The following is an 18554-nucleotide window of genomic DNA, read 5'->3' on the forward strand; positions in this document are numbered from 1 at the left end:
GGTTATTAGCTTCTTTCATCACCCAGAGCCAACTAATTCAATGCATAACCTTCTTAAGCATCCTCAGTACTAAGTTTCAGAGTATAACTTACTTTCCTTGAAACTACAAGACTCGAACCGGATTCGTTACTTGAATCTCTTTTTCTGGATTTTGTATATTCTAGAATAATAATAGAAATCAGCAGGCGTTACAAAAATTAGATTGTCTGGACAAAAGATTAGAAAAAAACTTACAGAAGTTTTACAATTATTTTGTAAGAACTTATATATAACTCACCTCTCATGTTTTCACTTTTTGGTCATTGGCAAATCAATAATAATGGCCAATCTAATCCAATTTATTGGACCCGTTTATTCTAATACGAGAAACATACAAAGTTACACGACACTTGATCATAATTATGACCAAAAGCGACGAAGCATTACTATTACAGTCTTTAATGCCAGTTTCTGGCATTTCACCGGCCATGTTCACACATTTGGCAAATGGTGGTCGACCTTGGATTTACGTAAGTGCAATATTCACAAGGCCAATGGCTTGAATCGGAGCTGCTGGCTTTAGAACTCGATCCCTTAGTCTTCCCCCCTAAGCTCTTTGAACTTGAAGTTCGATCATATGCATCATGCGAGTTCACATCCGATAGCCCATTCTCCAGCGCTCTAACCAAGTTCTCAAAATAGTTTTTGGTAACACTGTTCGTTTCCAGGTTAGAAAATGTTATTAGCCTCTTTCATAAAACGCAGTGCCAACTATGTGAACGAAAACTTCCTTAATTTTCTCTAAATTTTGTTACTCAGCACTAAATTTCGGTTAGTGACTCAGTCGTAACTAAATGTGCTTGAAACTGTTTCAGAACAGCTACTAAACATACCATGTCACTAATTTGGATTATCAGTTTGTTATGTAGGTTATGAAAGTACCTTGTTAAACCTGCCAGTTTTGTGCGGAATTCATTAAAATCTTCACTTGGACCTTTGGCATCTAAGTATGGTAGCAGCTCTTTTTCAGCACATTGATGAAGTCGTTCAAGGCCCGACTCAGCTTCGCCTAAATTCATGGTAAAATAAGAAGAAGTAATATAATAAAAATTTTGCATAATAAAGCATGTTACAAACAAAAGTCCTTATACCTATGAAGTATGAACAAATCGAAATTAGTGGTCAAAGATGGGATTGAACCCTGACCAAATTGGTTAAGATTTGGATTAAGGAGCTTGATCAAATTCTTATGAGTGACGCTTGACTACATAGTCCACATGATCTCACATAGGGAAAATCCTAAACCATTCCCAATTGTACTAAGACTACATGGTGTTCTATAAGAATCACGACAAGATCCATCAATGCACGTATGAACTACTGATGGATCTAACCATCACTAAGTACTCTCCCTCAATATAATATCCAACAATTGGAAAAGACCATAGATTAATGGTTGTTTAATCTCTTATTCTCATCTTCATGCATAAACCTATATTTGGAAATTTTAAATGTGAGAGCTAAATCAAGTTACCTTGCAAGTACTCAAAAAACACTCTTTTTCCATGCTCCTGGTCAGGTATGTAAAAACCATAGGCATATGTCCATTTTAGAACTCGTCTGCATTCAACTATCTATGATCGTAGAGAAAATTAGTGAGCAAAATCCAAAAGTCTCAGAAAGGCCAAGGGTGGAATGGATTTTACCTGTAACCATGCTTCTATAATGAACTTCAGTTGTGATTCAGGCTGACACTGTATGTCACTGAGCTTCTCAATCTGCGAAGTCCATAGAACAAAAGCTTTAGTGAAACCCAACACTGTAATAAGCAAGAAAAATCATCGAAAGTTGAGGTCTCATGCCAAAATAGAAAAATCAATAACCTAAGCAAACTTTTGAACTTTAAATAGATACAAAATCTGGAATCACGGATTGATATTAAAAGAAGCAATGATTATTTTAGATATTTCACACGTTTTTCACATCAAGCAATACTTGTGATCCTTATTTACATCAGCAAGTGTTGCACTGTAAGCTCACATCATCTGTTTGCATCTTCTTAAGATCCAGCAGCGCCTTTTGCCTAGACTGCAGCAAGCAGTGAAAAAACTTGTAAATTGTTTTGGAATAAATGCCAATGTCCTTTAGTATATACAAAACTTATTTTTCTTTGGGGTCATTATCTAACAAAGAATACAATTCCCCAAAAAAGAAACATGAAACTTCAGGCAGATGATATGATAAGACAAATCTCAATGATTATGATGAATCTGCCTAAGCCTAATTTCATTGTGTTATGCTTAATATACATAGAAATTTATAAAAGTACTTTGCTCCAGCAGTTACACGACTAATTAACTACCTGTTACTCCAATAACAGATTTGTCACATTACCCAAGCCCCCAACGAACATAGCCAAAAGATATATAAATGAGCTGGTAGAATTCTCCTAACAATAGTTCCTTCTCCGAAAAATACATAACAGACACTACATGTACCTCAAAGTTTCATAGTCTCTTTAGTTTTTCAAATCAGTCAGCTTCACTTCCTAATTTTTCAAACCTCTATCTCTCAACCAAAAATAATGATTTTCATATCTTGTGGTACTCTAACTCGAACAATTAAAAAAATACAAGCTTTAAATTAGTCATTATTCATCAAAATATGAAATAGTTCATCTATTTTTCAAAGTACATAAAGAGATTTTCATTTCCATAGCAAAGGAATATGAATTTGACGGCTGAAAATTCTTTCTTAAATTTCCCCTTCAAGAGGAGCTAAATAAAACATGTGAATTCTAAATGGATAAAAATTTACATACCGATTGATTGGTTGCCCATCTCTCATAGTAGTGGGTATATCTCTCAAGAGAGTTCTTTGCCATCTCTCGGCGTTTTTCAGTCTCATCATACTGCACAGAAAGATTATGAAAGACAAAAAATATGTTCAAAGATAAATAGACATATTAGTTGTTAGTCAGGAACATAAACAATGTACAGAACTCATACAATGCCATCTTGCTTTGCTGCTTCATAACGGTTACAAGCATAAAAGCCACCTGTCTTCTCACCATGCTCTGTCCACGCCCCAAGGCAAAGCCTACATTTAAACAACACAACTATTTATAATGAGATTTCATTGTGAGCAACCAAGAATCTTACACAACCAGATTCATATGACGATCAGATTACAAGATACAGAAAACTACAGAAAGAAAATACAAAGCAGATTTTGTACACTGACAACACTTAAACTAAAATAATCTATTTATATTATATTTCTTCAGAGTCCATAAGAATCCAATTCAGAGTTAGATTACAGGAAGTATAGAGAGAATAAAAGCATAACTTCTGACATTATAGCATTTTGTTTAATCAACCACTTTATCAACTTACCAGCAGAACTCAAATTTACATGGTGGGGTGCACGTAATATGCATACAACCCTGGTTTTTCTCTATTGGCCGTTTGCATTTTGGACAGGGCTTGGAATTTGCCAAAATCCTGAAATTCAATATGGAACTTAGCAGCAACAAAACAAAATGTGAAGCATGATGCACCCTAATGCTAGGAGATGGAAGAGAAGAAACCGAAAATGGTTTTCTTCTTATAGTTAAAAATGCAAACATATCCAACATTTTGGCTTCCTTTGGCTATACAAAATGGTAGCCATAACTACGAATATATAATACAAGAAAACAATCTATTTATAAAGAACCCAAATATTTTAAAAAATCTAAGCACCCTTTAAGGTCGAGCACAACAACAACATATCTCAACGATATCTCATAAATCAACGTACCAATTCATATTCTCCGACTCAGCACTATTCTTCAATACCCACTTAGAAACAGTGTCACAATCTACAGGACGGTGAGCTTCTTCAGCACACTGCAGACCCATGACGATAAAAGTGACATGGTATAGTTGTGTCAATTAAATTCTAAACAATGGAAAGATGAAACTATTCTAACTCTAACTGATAGCGTAACTTACATTCCAGCAGAAACTGTAACAGCAGCGACAATTCACATCATAATTACCACTTCCAACAACAAAATTTACAGCATAGTCACAGCCAGGAGCGGGACACCACTTGGTCTACAACATAAAAGATGCATTACTATCTGGGTGAGCACATATATGGACGGATAGAGAACACTAAAATTATGCACTGATTTCATTTGAAGGTTAATATAACACAAATAAATATCATGCACACTAACGTACGATCATACTGAGTTTGCTAGCTTACCTTTCTATTGTCTTCAACGTATGATCTGACAAAATAACTAGTGTACTTTTGCTTATCTTTATCAGGAGCTAGCAAATTGATCATATCCTGACCAACAGCAGCTCTGCAAGAAGGATCTGGACATCGTAATGTAAGACACCCTGGACCATCATTAATCGCTGTGGTGATATAACCTAAAGATGAGGGGAAAGGTCAGATAGTTAACCCAACAATAATGAACCATTATTAATTGTAATGCTTATATGTTGCAATACTTGCAAATGAAGACTGAAATGAAACATAAGGTACAAGTTACTGAAATCAAGCAAAAAAAAAAAAACAGTACATTGCAAGTTAAATCTAAACATCACGTTTGGAAATGGGTCTCAATATATAAAACAAACCTTCCCAACATGAGTCGCAGAATGGATGACCACAAGCAGCAGCATGCAATTTGTCAGAAAGGAAAGTCTCAAAACAAATTCCACAATCAAGCTGCCAAAATGACACAGCTGAATTCTATTAGATGAATTTACAATGTTAATCGAAATGAAAATATAAACAATGGGAGACATACTTCTCCATCAGTTGGGAAATCAACAACAGGTTTCTCTAATAAACCAACAGCATCTCGAACCTTTTCCTCATCAGCAAACCATTCATCATGAACTCTGCTCACACACCTAAAAACATTTACACAAATGAAAAGTTCCTCTAAGCACACACACACACACACACACACACACACAATAGCTGTAATATCTGAATAACAGAATCTGGAATCACACCAATTGTAGTGACGAAGCAGGATCGCAGATGAATTCCTCGAAATGGACAAAACAGTAGAAATCCTTGAAATATCATCTTCTTGAAGCTTACAAATATCTGCTTCGCTTAACACACTATAATTTTGCTACAAACCAAAAACAAATTCTTCATTAGCCATTGTGATCTATAAAATTTTCTCAAATCATCATTAACATTACAAAAAGGTCCTGCGATTATTTCAGAAACCAAAACTTCAATCTCTGTATTGGAAACAACATTAATTTCAATTTTGGTTAAGATGTAGATCCAGAATAATGGAGAAGAGAAACCTGGCGGCGACGGAAGATAAGGTCATCGGAATCATCAGCAGCGTCGTCAACGAACTCGTACTCGCCGTCGGCGTCATCTTCGTCGGAGTCGGCGTAATCGGAGTAGTTTTCGGTGCCGCTGTAGAAATCGTCATCAGCTTCCATTGAGATTCTCTTCTTCTCGATTCGATTTCGATTTCAAACACAAAGCTTAATTTTAGATACTTTCTCTCTCTCTCGTAAGAAGACGTTTGGAAGGGAAAACGTTTTAATCGAAAAAGGAATAATGGCAAAATGGTAAATTAAGCTTAGCCACTAAATCCCCTTCCAATTTTATCCCAAGGCACGATTAGAAGAAATATTTAAAACGTTTGTTTCAAATTTTTTGGTGATGAAGGCAATAATGTTTTATCCAATGAATATTTAGGATAAAGTTGTATATATGGCAACAACTAATAAAATTTGTTTTGCTATCTCTCGACTTCTTCTCTTGAAAATGTTTTTTTTTTTTCGAAATGAATTGTTTAGATCGATAACGGCTAATTGTAATTTCATGTTCACAAAAACAAAAAGGATGGAAAATCATAAGTAATCCAAAATGAACATGCCGGTACAGCAATAAGTAAATAGTTCATTAATTTACGAGCTTGATTATGTAATTTAGGTGAAACAGAAGCCAAACAAACAAAAAGTATTCAAGATAACGAGATTCTAAAATTTTGTAAGCATCGACTTAAAAAGACTTTCCTGGAACGTTAAGAGTCGGGACAAGACATAAACCGATACTAATACCGACAGGTTAAGACAAAAATGCAGAGAATCAAAGTAAAAGTAAAAGGCATTTAGGGAGAAAGCTAATTTACTACTAATGTGTTTATACTATTATGTCTTGCCTTTTGCCTTCGTAATTTAATTACCCAACCAACATTTGTAGCCGAGGTTGTGTTTCTTCACCATCCACCACCACCGCCATCGCTCTTCCGGCTGCTGGGTTCATTCCCCCAACCGCCCTCTCCATCGCTCTTTTTACCACCAGACTCGCTTCCCCAACCGCCATCTGCACTGCTCTTTTTACCACCAGACTCGTTTCCCCAATCGCTTCCGCCACCGCCAGAACCACTTCCAAAACCGCCATCCTCACTGCTCTTTTTACCGCCAGAATCGTTTCCCCAACCTCCACTACCACCACCGCCAGACCCACTCCCCCAGCTGCCCGCACCGTCACTCTTATTGCCACCAGACTCGCTTCCCCAACCACCAGTACTGCCACCACCAGTCTTTTTACCAGCAGACTCGCTTCCCCAACCACCGCCACCACTATTTCCCCAACCTCCATCTGCAGTTCCAGTATCATTATTACCCCAATCTCCGTTACCATCTTGTCTATCACTATTCATATCATCCCTCCGTCCTCTGCCTCGACCACGTCCACGGCCACCATATGGCCTAGGCGCTCCACTTGGATGTCCATCACGTCCACCACCATTTCTGTACTCACCGCCTCTCCCTACAATACAGTTGCACAGTTACTTAAGAGCGGACGTCCAGAAGTATAGTCAAGGAGACAACATAAATAATGTTAATATATAAATACTTCTCGGCATCTAAAATCCAGATTACCAGAAGTTAAATTAAAACATAACCCCGAGAAGTAGAACAATGACCACACAAGCTTTTCTATGCAAGTTAAAAAAACAAATTTAAAATGCATTACCTGAGCCTGAACGATCCGAGTTACCTTTCCAGCCTCCTTCACTCTGAGAACTACCCCAACCACTTCCTCCAGATGATCCATGGTCTGCTGGGCTTCTCATCGGTACCTTGGCAGCAATAGACCTGATTGATGGCGCCGATTCTTGCAATGGGTCATCAATATGCCTCTGGAAGTATGCCACAAGCCGATCAATGTCCTCAAACATCCTTTTCCTGAACTTAAATCCCTTGGGATATAAACCTATATACTCATGATGTGGGTTTGTGCTCCTTATGTAAGACAGAATAAAAGTGCCTGGATGTTCGTGTGAAATCCCAAAACAATAAACTATTCTTGAAGGATTTTCGCCCTTCTCGATCCTAAGAAGATCATCTACTTCTGATTTGGTCCCCTTACGGAATTTCCGATAGTTGAGCATTGTCTTAAGATGAGATACCAAAGGATCAACATATCGATCCATGACCTGCAGTTATGAGATGGTGTGGTTAACATCAATTACTGACGCAACAAATTAGATCCAAAAAAGGCTTACAAAAGTCGGAGGAATGTTAAAAAGCTGACGGATGTTCAAGAATCAACTAAATGTGTTCACTGACAACACCATTACATTAAATATACCTCATCTAGATCCTCGAAGGTGTCCTCTCCAATTGTCAGGGTCTTCCCAATACACTGTAGGCTTGTAATGTCCTTGTTTTCTTTCCCACCTTCAGCTATCTCCTTGTGAGCGTAAACTCCATCATAAATCTTGAGGGTCAAAGTTAAAAAGTTGAGTCCTCGAGAACTTGGACGAACAATGCTTTCTCCAAAGTCTTTGTCAGACAAATACTGTACACAGCACCAACAAGGAAACTCAGAGACAGAGACTTCTTTGAATATATAACAAATGCATTCAAAACTCAATATAAGTACCAAAGAAGAGTAAATGTTTGGCATACCTCTGTTGCTTGGTCAGCTGTGATATTCTGAAAGCGGGGATGGACAATCATCCGAGACTTAAAATGCTTCCTCACCAGCTCTTTTTCCTTTCGAGCCTTCTCTTTTACAAGCTGGAGACTGTTTCTATCCTCATGGTAATATGCATCCACATTCTGGTTATGCTGGTGTCTGTTGTTTCTCATTTCACTTTCTTTGCAAATAAGGAACACTTGATACCTCTGCTTTTGAATCGATTTGATCTTGCATGTGAGGATATCGCCTTCTTTCAGCTGGTCCGCCAAGTCAACAATATCTCTCCCATCATCTGAGAAATCTTCCTTCATAAGCATCCCAGTTAACCCAGAATCTAATACACATATGGCTCTTCCATTCTGCAATCTCCGAACACTGGCCTGGACAATTCTGCCCTCCGCTATGGTGTCCTCAGTTTCACCTGAAATCATGTAAAATTCTTCATCTGGACTTGGCTCTTTAAATGGTATCCGCCAATCCTGGAAACCACAACTTAATTCTCTTATGATATTGCTATAAGTTTCCTTCTTATTCTCCCGTTTCTTGCTGGCAAGATATTCATCAAGGACAACTTTTCTCAAAGAAGCTGGCCGATCTCTCACATGCTCAATAGCCATTTCTATCGCATCCTCATCATCATTTGAATCACCTCTGACATCCTCATCATATATATCTTTCGCCAATTCTTGAGCAAGACTATACGACTCTGGATGGATTCTGGTGTCATCCAATAAGTCAATAAATTGACTGCTACTAGCAGCCAGCCCACTTCTGCGGATGCGCAAGAAACCGGCAGCATTTACAAAAACCTTTTTACCAAGTCCATGCATTATCAGGTCCTTGCGGACAAAGATTGAACCAGCTCTTACAAGCGACCTCTGCAAGGATGCAGCTTTCCGAGGCCCAAGTCCAGAAATGAACTGTAAAGGAGAAAAGAACCAATCATGGCTAGCTGCCAAGTTAATATCGATTCCAACCTGGTTTGTAATGTCAACCATAACCTGCTCAACCATTCCATACTTCTCATCTAGCTGAAGAAAATTCTCCAAGGGATGAAGCTTCCAAGACAAAATTTCCCGACCTGGACCGCATAAAGTTGCCACCATTGCTAGTGGATTCTGGAGATAGCGTCCAAGAGCAACTGCACGTCTCACGTTCCCTGACTGCTGAGGTAGCTGTTCACCCGAGATTCGAGAATTTTCATATAGCCTAGGAAGTGATTCATCCACATAAACAATGCTTAAATCATCCATCCCATGTCCGACATCTCTAGGTTTTTCCTCCACCATCTGGAATATGACCTGATATATAGAATAAAGCATAACAAAATTTTACTATTCAAGAGGAGTAGTTATGAAAATTGAAACACAGCGATTAAGTTTTCACAAAGTGATATAAAAGCAGAAACTTAAGCTTATTTCATCAGATATATAACATTATCATTTTCGGTAAAGCAGTTGAAGTCTAAAAAGGTATAGCGAGTTTGAAAGTATTGATGAAAAACACACAAAATCCAGGTCTCTACAAAGTAGGCACTGAGGAACTAATTAAGTAAACCAGTGACCACAGTTATCCAGAACCATATGGATATAGGTCCTTTATCTCAAGATCAAACTCGGAACATGTACATTGCAATAGCATAAGTCAACGAACATAGTGTCATTATGGTATATGAAGTCTTACCTCATAAATATCATCCTTCAGACGAGTACAAGACAAATTGACAGCTCCTAAAGCCACAACATGCGGTTGGTGGTCCATCATAAACTTTAAAACACGATCCTGGTCACTCTTTTTACGTTGCTGGTCGTTAACATTTTGAGATCGCGATGTAAGGGATCCAGCATAAAGCACGTCAAGCACCTCACCTGATGAGTCCAGCATCACAAATGTATTTGGTGGCTTCCCAGGTCCCCAACAACATGCCATGACCCTCGGTGCAGCTTCCTCATCTAAATTAATGTCCATTTCTTTCTTTTGGTATGGCCCTGCAGACACCTTGTTCCACAAAGCCTGTCCATACTCTGAAAGCAACCGACTCTTCGCTCTGCTAGTTAGCAAGGATCTTGCTTCTTTCTCCATTGATGGCAAAAGAAAAGCATGAAGTGCATCCTCCAATATCAACTTTCTTTGCTCATTCCAGAGTTGAGCATACTTACTAACACCAACACTTAGATAGTGTTCATTGCAGTCGCTAATTAGCCTATTCATGTAATTCTCAGGCAGCTTGAAGGTTACTTGAAGAAGTTTCTCCTCTTCTCCCTTCTGAATGAGAAGCCATTGTGCACCCTCAAACTTGCTCAATGGCTTTTCACGCAACCACTTAATCCCAGAAAACTGATGGAACGAATCAATTACTGTATTTCCATCTGCTGTTGGACTTGTTGAGACCACTGCATTCTCCATATAAATGCCACGGACATACTTTTTGACTGATGGCTCGCAACTTATCTCAACTGCAGCCTAACAAGGAAAAATGGGATATCTCCGCATTAGTGATTAGGGAAGTCCTTCTGATATTAAACCCAGCTAAGCAATTCAAAAAATAGTATTATTGCAGAGTATATACCATATGCCGTGCACCTTTCAGAACTGCCAGAGAATTTTCAAACATTGCGCACACAAAGTTTTTAGCCATCTCCTCTGGTGTTTCCTTTGCATCCTCAAGCTCATCAACCTGCAACTCATTTAGCGTCAGAACTGCCATTCCAGTACAACATGCAAATCAAACAATATAAAAGCATACCGACCAGTTTTTCTAGGGACAATGCAAGTCCCAGTTGCTCAGCACTATACCCAAATTTGTTTGCAACCTCCCAGAGCCCTGCTTTACTGCAGATGCTATATTGTGATTTCCTTTTCGGCCTCTTATACTGCCCTTCATCAACACCAATTTCACCGGGAGGAAAATGCAAGTTGAACTTGGAATCTACATCATCAACTTCTCTTTCTGTTTCTGCAACTTTAAGAGACTTAATGACTGATTCAAAAAGATACTGATTTAGATTAAGTCTTGTTTCATCATAGACCCTCCTAGACTCTTCTTCGTAACGTTTTGTATAGTAACCATGCAACGCCATTTTCCTTTTTCGAAGAAGGAGCCACTTCTTATCCAAGTCATGAATCATCCAGAAGACCTGCATTGGAAAATAGTATAGAATCCACCAAATTTCCTCTGACAATAAATGTTAACCTGAGCACTTGTTGTTTATCCAAGATAATTGCTTACCTTATGCCACTTGGTCTCAGGTTTCTTGCCTTGATTGGCGCCATCAAAATCACCAGTGTCCAACAAGCTCCGGCATTGCTCCTTTCGGTACATAGCTATAAACGGTATCTAGAAGAGACAGAAAACATTAGCAAGCTAATCAATGAATCAAAGAAAATCCAACGAGAGAATGAATCCAAAACCTCTAATTTCTGCACATGATGTAGCTCCAAAAATTTTGCGATGTCATCCTTATTAACCGAGAAACCCCGCCCATCAAAAGTTCCATCAGATTCTCTAAGTTGGGAAGCAAGTTGAGCATATATCCAATTGCTTTCTTCTTCAATGCTAATTTCATCTACAGGAGGGCTTCCGGTGCTTTCTTCAGATATCTGTCAAAGTTTACAAGATATCTTTACATCTATCCTTGAACACCAAAGAAAACATAGACCACAAGTATACATAGAGAAAACTAAAGAAGATAATGCACCTGCATTCTCTCAGGAATATCAAGCTGGCGGATTTCATCATCATTCCCTGTCATATATTTCTCAGAAAGAACAGTTGGTTCAAACTCATCTTCGAGCCTTCTTTCCATCCTTTGATTAGATGCCAAACCCTTTTTGCGAATTGTTAATAATTCGTCAACATCACCAAATATTTCATTAGCATCTCGCATAGCAGTAATATCTGATCCCTGCCTATATTTCTTTTTCTTCGAGTTGCCCCTGAAAAGTAAGTTGATTAGAATCAGAAAATGTACATGACATAAGTGATATGTTAGGGCACAAAAAAGACAGAAAAAAAATACCTCTTAGGAGGACCATGCTCATCATCTTCATCTACAATAAAATCTGCCATTTCATCCTCGCTCCCAACTACATCTTCTTCCACAACTAAGTCTTCCTCATCACCTACATCATCAGGTGGATCTAGTAGACACAAAATGTACATAGTCAACTATGTGCCAACAGTCAACATAATAGTATCAGAAGGCACAGAGAACCTACCATCAACATCAACATCATCAAACAGCCTGTCTTTGATCTTATCCTCAGCACTTCTCCTAGTTCCACCTCTACTATCAAACTCATCATCGGATGATTCTCCCTGGCCATTTCCCTGTTCCCTTTGAGCTTTCTTCAACCGCTTATACTGCCTCTGTCATGGTTCAAGAAAAAAGTCAAATGTATTAGTACTGCACATATATTTTTAGTGTATCTACAAAATCCTGATGTATTGTTATATACACAAATATGACTAACCTTTTTGAATTTGACGTTGTTATCTTGTAGAAGCAAATAATCATCTTCATCAAGACCTTCGTCCCTATTAAAATTATCATAAATGGAAGGTTAGTCAGAAAGAGAACAGACCTGCTATAGTTCGTCTAATGGTAACTTACATACTCATCACAAACAATGTATGAAAATCACAAATAAAGACTGCTGAGAATTAAGGGAACATTTCTTCAAAAGTATCATGCATGTCAACACTAACATTTAGTTTTTCATATGTTAGAAAAGGATAAAATCTAAGAGAATGAGTAAGGATATAAAATATTCACTTTTTCTTTCGTTTCTTCTTCTTTTTCTGCCTCTCCTCATCGCTATCTTTCCTTTCTTCGTCTTCTTCCTCTTCTTCCTCTTCGTCTTCATCATTCACTATGAACCCATCATTCTCATACTCATTCCCAACTACAAAACAGATATACGGATCCCACATCATGGAACAAAAATAGCCTGAATCTAAGTTAAAAAGCCTAGAAAGAAAAAGAAAAAAAAATACTCAAACCCAAGGTGAGAGAAATGTGTGCAGCTCAAAACTTGCAGAAACCATGAAGTCTAAAAAGGAACAAATCAAGCAACCGTATGAAACAGAGAATATAGAAACAAGAAGTGGTAGAAGGAGAGACTTTGCAGCAGATAAGTAAACATCTAAGAAACAAGATGCATTCACTTTTTTTTTTTTTTTGGTTGCCAAATCCAGACACTGCATCTTCTAATGGAGCAAATGCAGCAGAATTTCTCCAAATGAATCGATTTTAAGACAAAGAACTGCATGCGCTTCAGTACTAAACCAAACCATACCACTAATTTCCTTCGATGCAATCAGACTCTACAGCTTCCAGATTTAGGGTGGTAAGCAAAAAGAAACGAAAGACGACACATTTCTCACTGGGAGAAGTCAAAATCAAGGAAAAAACTTATACCGTCATCATCATCTTCTTCATCATCGTTTTCATCATGCTCAGCTGGATCTCCATGAACTGGCTCTCCGTCGTCATCCTCAAGCTCATGATCCTCTACGCAAAAGAGAAAAGGATTCAATTTTTTCATACAAATCAGAAGAAATAAACAAAACCCTAGTATTATTACGGCGTTTCACACAGAAAAAAATTAGGGTTTGCGACGAAGCGATTAAGGTACCTTCATCGTCAGAGATTGCGTTCCTCGCCATGTTTATCTCAACAAATTAGAAGTACGATAACGCAGAAATTAGCCCTGCAAACTGCAAAAAAAAACGAAGAGATTGTGATTATGATTTCTGATTTTGCGAAGAGAAAGGGGGAAGAAGGTTCTCGCGATTACTAGGGTTCTTCGAAAAGAGAACCCAGAAGGAGCTAGAGAAGAGAAATGGGTTTGGTAAAGGAAGAAGCTTTACCAGTGTGAATTTTTCATAAGCGAAAGGCGACGAAGAACTGATAAACGAAGAAGAAGACGGAGACGATGAAATTACAAGTTTATACTGACAGATTTGCCTCAATTTTTTCTCTGCGTTTTAGAAATATTTTTTTTTTAATAATGTTTTTAAAAATTATTATACTTTTTGAAGAAATGTAAAGAAAAAAAAGTCGAGACTAAAAACAAAACAAAGTTTATTCAACTTATCTTATAATTAGAGTGGAGAATATTTAATTCGATAATTCGAAATATAAGAAAATAGACATACATTAATAATTAATAAAAAAACGTTACATCGGCTAAAATGTTTAAACAATTATTTAAATTTATATGATAAATAAAATTAAAATAAATCTAAATCGGATTCAAATTTAAAAGTTTGTCTATAGATTAATTTAATTTTTAGTTAAACAATTTAATTTTATCAAAAATATAAAATTTTAAACTGTGAAAAAGTTTTAAATCTTATAATTGATATATTTAAAATTAAATAACAAGTTGATAATAATATAAACATTTGGACATATATAAAAATAAATATAACACTAGACAAATTATATTGTAGGACAAATTTTACACATGAGGCCCTAAAAACTTTTTATATTAGGTGGCCTAAAACAAATGTTTCGGCTTTTTTATGAACGGGCCGGGCTTGGATTCGGCCATATTTTGAGTTCATGCCTTTTAATATGGCAAGAAAAAGGTTAGAAACTAGACTAATTGTAGATTGTAAGTTTGTAACCGTAATGAGATACTGCAAATGGGTAAAAATCGTATTATTCCATAAACCACAAATGGAGAAGTCAAAGTTTGGCAAATATCACAACAAAAAGGTTGATATATCACATGCATATTATGTAGCTACACCGACATATCAAAGTTCTCCTATCAAATTTTAAAAAACATAAATCACCAACCCTACTCACACCCACCAATGCAGCCCATCATTCTTCCCAAATCTATAAACACAACACAATAATACAACAGTGACAATTTTAGCTTTTAAAGAATAACGTTTTCATGTGACTGGATAAAAACGACGTCTACGTAGCACGAAACTGCTTTGTTTGTTCTTGTAACGATCCGTACCATATCTTTTTTTATTAAAAAGTCACATTTATTATGGGATCAATAATTTACTCTCCATGGATTATTTCATACTATAATGTACACGTACATTATCATAAAGCCAAGATAAAATTAAAAACGCCTTTTACTACGTGTTAGTCTATATAATATAGATTAAGTCTGAAACCCAAATCACAAACTTCACTCAAAACCTAATTAACTTAGAGAGAAAGAGAGAGAGAGAAGGGTTGCAAAATGGGTTCTTCGTACCAAGAATCTCCACCGTTGCTTCTTGAAGATCTTAAGGTTACGATCAAAGAATCAACACTCATTTTCCCATCTGAAGAAACCAGCGAGAGAAAATCCATGTTCTTATCCAACGTCGACCAAATTCTCAACTTTGACGTTCAAACAGTTCATTTCTTCCGACCTAACAAGGAGTTTCCACCGGAGATGGTCTCGGAGAAGCTGAGAAAGGCGTTGGTGAAACTCATGGACGCTTATGAGTTCTTGGCCGGGAGACTCCGCGTGGATCCTAGCTCTGGACGGCTTGATGTTGACTGTAACGGTGCTGGAGCTGGCTTTGTGACGGCGGCGAGTGACTACACGTTGGAGGAACTTGGAGATTTGGTTTATCCAAATCCAGCTTTTGCTCAATTGGTTACAAGTCAGCTTCAGAGTTTGCCCAAAGATGATCAACCCTTGTTTGTCTTTCAGGTAACCAATAAATAAACCTTTGCTTTCTAATTTTTTTTGTTCCAAAATGATCCTAAATCTAGTTAACAAATAACAAGTTTTTTTTTTGTTCTCTTTGCGTTTTGTCTTTTAATCAGGAAGAAAGAAAAAAAAAATCAAAAGTTTTGAGTGTATAAACACAAAGAAGCTTCCTTAGAATCAAAAAAATTTCGAACATGTTCACAATAAATTTTGTGAACTTTTAGCTATTTTGCAACCTCGAGGGAGGGATCTCAAGGATCTAAGTACCATCATGATATTTATAGAAATCTAGTTTATATAGGTCATTAGTCGAGGACCATGTGGGTAAAATAGAATAAAAACTTGTTTCTTCTATAGAGTCCAAGTATTAATCGGAGTTTTGTGTGAGATCCTCCGTATTCAAAATATAAATGTTTAAGAAAGTTGCACCATGTATGTCAAAAGTATAACTCTACAAATCTTATGTTTTATAGTAGAAAAGTAAGTCTATGAATAAGTTAATTAGTGAAGAAAATTATTAGAAATAAATAATAATAGTATAATTTAGTTTTTTTTAAAAATTATTTACTAATTTAGTTAACTGAAGAAATATTCTATGAAATACAGAATTCGGGTCAAGCCTCGGCATTATGGAGTTTTATTTCTATTTGATTATAACACACCACAAACGAAAACGTTAATATATTTGGGATATTGACTCAAGTAAAACATTCTTATGAAATCTTTAAGTAAATCACCCACCCTACTCAGACTATAATTCATCATGTATTTCAAGTATAACGAAACATGTAATCACAAAGTAACATGTGACATATATATATATATATATATATATATATATATTTTCATATATTTGACATATATATACTCGGACACGTTCCAGTTTCGCCTGCAGATATAATATGCCAAATAAGTGTGAAAATCTTCCAATGCACAATATAATACTGACACACATATTTGCTTGTCAATTTTATTTCTTAATTATATAAATACTAAACATACGTTTTCAATCTACATATAGCATTGTCAAATTATCAAACTATCGAAGCAAGTGAAAAATGTTCATTACCAAATGTCGTTAGCTCAATTGGTAAATACTCTAGGCAAATTTTAGAGGTCGCCGGTTCGAGTGACGCTTGAGACGAAACTAATATTACATGCTGCGGTTTTTGGTTTGGGGGATTACGGACTTCGGTCCAGTACCTTCTAGCATTAAAAAAAAAAGAAAAAAAAAATGTTCATTATTTCAAAACAAAAAATTAATCTAGTTTATTTTTTTTATTGACATCAAAATTTGACTACAGTTAGTTGTTATAAATTAAACATTATTATATATGATTGTAACATAAATCTACTTGTTACGCGTAAAATTAAAACGCTGGTTTTCTTTGTTGCTCATTTATTGAATCCTACCAAACATATAGCAATCTAAATTAATGTGACATAACTGTCTGTTATATACTGCCAAATCATGTAATCATTTTGTAAAGAAAATTATATAAACCATATACATATTACTTGATAGTTAATGAACGTATAAAGTAGGATTTCATAATGCAACGTCTAATAGCTAGAACATAAGTGATTCAAAATAAGTTTTCTCAAGTTTGGCGCATGTAGTTGAGTTTCATGGAGATGTATGTACTTTAAATTTTTAAATTTTGGCAGATAACATCATTCAAGTGCGGTGGATTTGCAATGGGAATCTCAACAAACCATACCACGTTCGATGGACTTAGTTTCAAAACATTCCTCGAAAACTTAGCTTCTCTACTTCACGAGAAGCCCTTATCAACACCTCCATGCAACGACCGTACTCTTCTCAAAGCTCGTGATCCACCAAGTGTTGCATTCCCACACCACGAGCTTGTCAAGTTCCAAGACTGTGAGACAACAACAGTCTTCGAAGCTACTTCAGAGCACTTAGACTTCAAGATCTTCAAGCTATCCTCTGAACAAATCAAGAAGCTCAAGGAGAGAGCCTCAGAGACTAGTAACGGTAATGTTCGCGTGACGGGTTTCAACGTTGTAACCGCTTTGGTCTGGAGGTGCAAGGCACTCTCTGTAGCAGCAGAGGAAGGAGAAGAAACCAATCTTGAAAGAGAATCAACGATTCTTTATGCTGTGGACATTAGAGGGAGGCTGAATCCTGAGCTTCCACCGTCTTACACTGGAAACGCGGTTTTAACGGCATACGCAAAGGAGAAATGCAAGGCATTGCTTGAAGAGCCGTTTGGGAGGATTGTAGAAATGGTAGGAGAAGGGTCAAAGAGGATAACGGATGAGTATGCGCGGTCTGCTATAGATTGGGGAGAGTTATACAAAGGGTTTCCCCATGGGGAAGTTTTGGTTTCTTCTTGGTGGAAACTCGGATTCGCAGAGGTTGAGTATCCTTGGGGAAAGCCTAAGTATAGCTGTCCCGTTGTCTATCATCGAAAAGACATTGTTTTGCTGTTTCCGGACATCGATGGAGATAGTAAAGGTGTTTATGTCTTGGCTGCTTTGCCTTCTAAGGAGATGTCCAAGTTTCAGCACTGGTTTGAAGACACTCTGTGCTGATTTCGTGATGGCTTCACTTTGCATTGCTATTGCTTTATTTTACTTCTTTGACGATTATAAACACATTATGGTATTTTATATTTGTATACGGTTGAAAAGTGAACGTTATAAAACATCTATTTTCTGCTACTTTCTCTAAGTATAAACAAGCACAAAAGATTTAAAGGTGATTTGATATGGAAGTACGTAAAGGAAATTTATAGAGACTTTTGAGTACTGAATAAAAACATTTCTTCTTAACCATTTATCATTCCCTCACCTAAAACGCTTTTACCGATCTTATATAAACATCATACATTTGTATCCACAAGAAACCGAAAAAAGGATGTAACCAAAAAAAAAAGATGGAAATTATGAGTCTTAAT

The 18554-nt window shown here is 36.8% G+C and overlaps 3 protein-coding genes across 8 annotated transcripts; 1 reads left to right on the plus strand and 2 right to left on the minus strand.

Moving 5' to 3' along the window:
• Positions 1-122: 122 nt before the first annotated feature.
• On the minus strand, positions 123-5632 carry ARI8 (IBR domain-containing protein). The gene is made up of 15 exons (NM_105217.4): positions 5310-5632; positions 5001-5125; positions 4790-4895; positions 4617-4707; positions 4234-4406; positions 3975-4079; positions 3781-3869; positions 3375-3482; positions 2988-3078; positions 2801-2890; positions 2020-2067; positions 1686-1757; positions 1514-1613; positions 922-1048; positions 123-693 (listed from the first exon to the last, which is right to left on the minus strand). The coding sequence occupies exons 1-15, from the start codon at positions 5451-5453 to the stop codon at positions 459-461; spliced, it is 1704 nt and encodes a 567-aa protein (NP_176722.2). The 5' UTR covers positions 5454-5632; the 3' UTR covers positions 123-458.
• Positions 5633-5838: 206 nt separating this feature from the next.
• Positions 5839-13933, minus strand: GTB1 (global transcription factor group B1). 4 transcript variants are annotated; one of them, NM_001198388.1, is made up of 20 exons: positions 13826-13914; positions 13591-13672; positions 13374-13466; positions 13121-13162; positions 12729-12754; positions 12427-12490; positions 12172-12322; positions 11973-12093; positions 11652-11889; positions 11365-11553; positions 11183-11290; positions 10704-11090; positions 10523-10630; positions 9637-10416; positions 7941-9254; positions 7621-7830; positions 7003-7465; positions 6769-6795; positions 6598-6618; positions 5905-6298 (listed from the first exon to the last, which is right to left on the minus strand). In NM_001198388.1, exons 2-20 carry the CDS (start codon positions 13594-13596, stop codon positions 6282-6284), a joined length of 4365 nt encoding a protein of 1454 aa, NP_001185317.1. In that variant the 5' UTR covers positions 13597-13672; positions 13826-13914; the 3' UTR covers positions 5905-6281. The 4 variants fall into 4 exon arrangements, with proteins under 4 accessions (NP_176723.3, NP_001185317.1, NP_001321759.1 ...); NM_001084306.2 differs by lacking the exon at positions 13121-13162 and having other exon boundaries at positions 5961-6529; positions 6582-6795; positions 12729-12858; NM_105218.5 differs by lacking the exon at positions 13121-13162 and having other exon boundaries at positions 5839-6795; positions 12729-12858; positions 13826-13933.
• Positions 13934-15015: 1082 nt separating this feature from the next.
• On the plus strand, positions 15016-18386 carry GLC (HXXXD-type acyl-transferase family protein). 3 transcript variants are annotated; one of them, NM_105220.3, is made up of 2 exons: positions 15016-15630; positions 17299-18386. In NM_105220.3, exons 1-2 carry the CDS (start codon positions 15169-15171, stop codon positions 18187-18189), a joined length of 1353 nt encoding a protein of 450 aa, NP_564853.2. In that variant the 5' UTR covers positions 15016-15168; the 3' UTR covers positions 18190-18386. The 3 variants fall into 3 exon arrangements, with proteins under 3 accessions (NP_564853.2, NP_001185318.1, NP_001185319.1); NM_001198389.2 differs by lacking the exon at positions 17299-18386 and adding an exon at positions 15747-16463 and having other exon boundaries at positions 15108-15630; NM_001198390.2 differs by having other exon boundaries at positions 15607-18358.
• Positions 18387-18554: the final 168 nt, after the last annotated feature.

The sequence above is a fragment of the Arabidopsis thaliana genome, assembly GCF_000001735.4.
Source record: "Arabidopsis thaliana chromosome 1 sequence".
NCBI classification, from domain to species: Eukaryota; Viridiplantae; Streptophyta; class Magnoliopsida; order Brassicales; family Brassicaceae; genus Arabidopsis; species Arabidopsis thaliana.

Excerpts from the sequence above, each read along its gene's own strand:
- ARI8 (NM_105217.4), bottom strand. The coding sequence starts at position 5,453 with ATGGAAGCTGATGACGATTTCTACAGCGGCACCGAAAACTACTCCGAT. Across the intron at positions 4,080-4,233 it reads ACGTTGAAGACAATAGAAAG|ACCAAGTGGTGTCCCGCTCC; the intron begins GTAAGCTAGCAA and ends TTTATGTTGTAG. Across the intron at positions 3,870-3,974 it reads GTTACAGTTTCTGCTGGAAT|TGTGCTGAAGAAGCTCACCG; the intron begins GTAAGTTACGCT and ends ATGGGTCTGCAG.
- GTB1 (NM_105218.5), bottom strand. The coding sequence starts at position 13,621 with ATGGCGAGGAACGCAATCTCTGACGATGAAG. Across the intron at positions 11,890-11,972 it reads GAGCATGGTCCTCCTAAGAG|GGGCAACTCGAAGAAAAAGA; the intron begins GTATTTTTTTTC and ends CTTACTTTTCAG. Across the intron at positions 10,631-10,703 it reads CATTGTCCCTAGAAAAACTG|GTTGATGAGCTTGAGGATGC; the intron begins GTCGGTATGCTT and ends AATGAGTTGCAG.
- GLC (NM_105220.3), top strand. The coding sequence starts at position 15,169 with ATGGGTTCTTCGTACCAAGAATCTCCACCGTTGCTTCTTGAAGATCTT. Across the intron at positions 15,631-17,298 it reads AACCCTTGTTTGTCTTTCAG|ATAACATCATTCAAGTGCGG; the intron begins GTAACCAATAAA and ends AAATTTTGGCAG.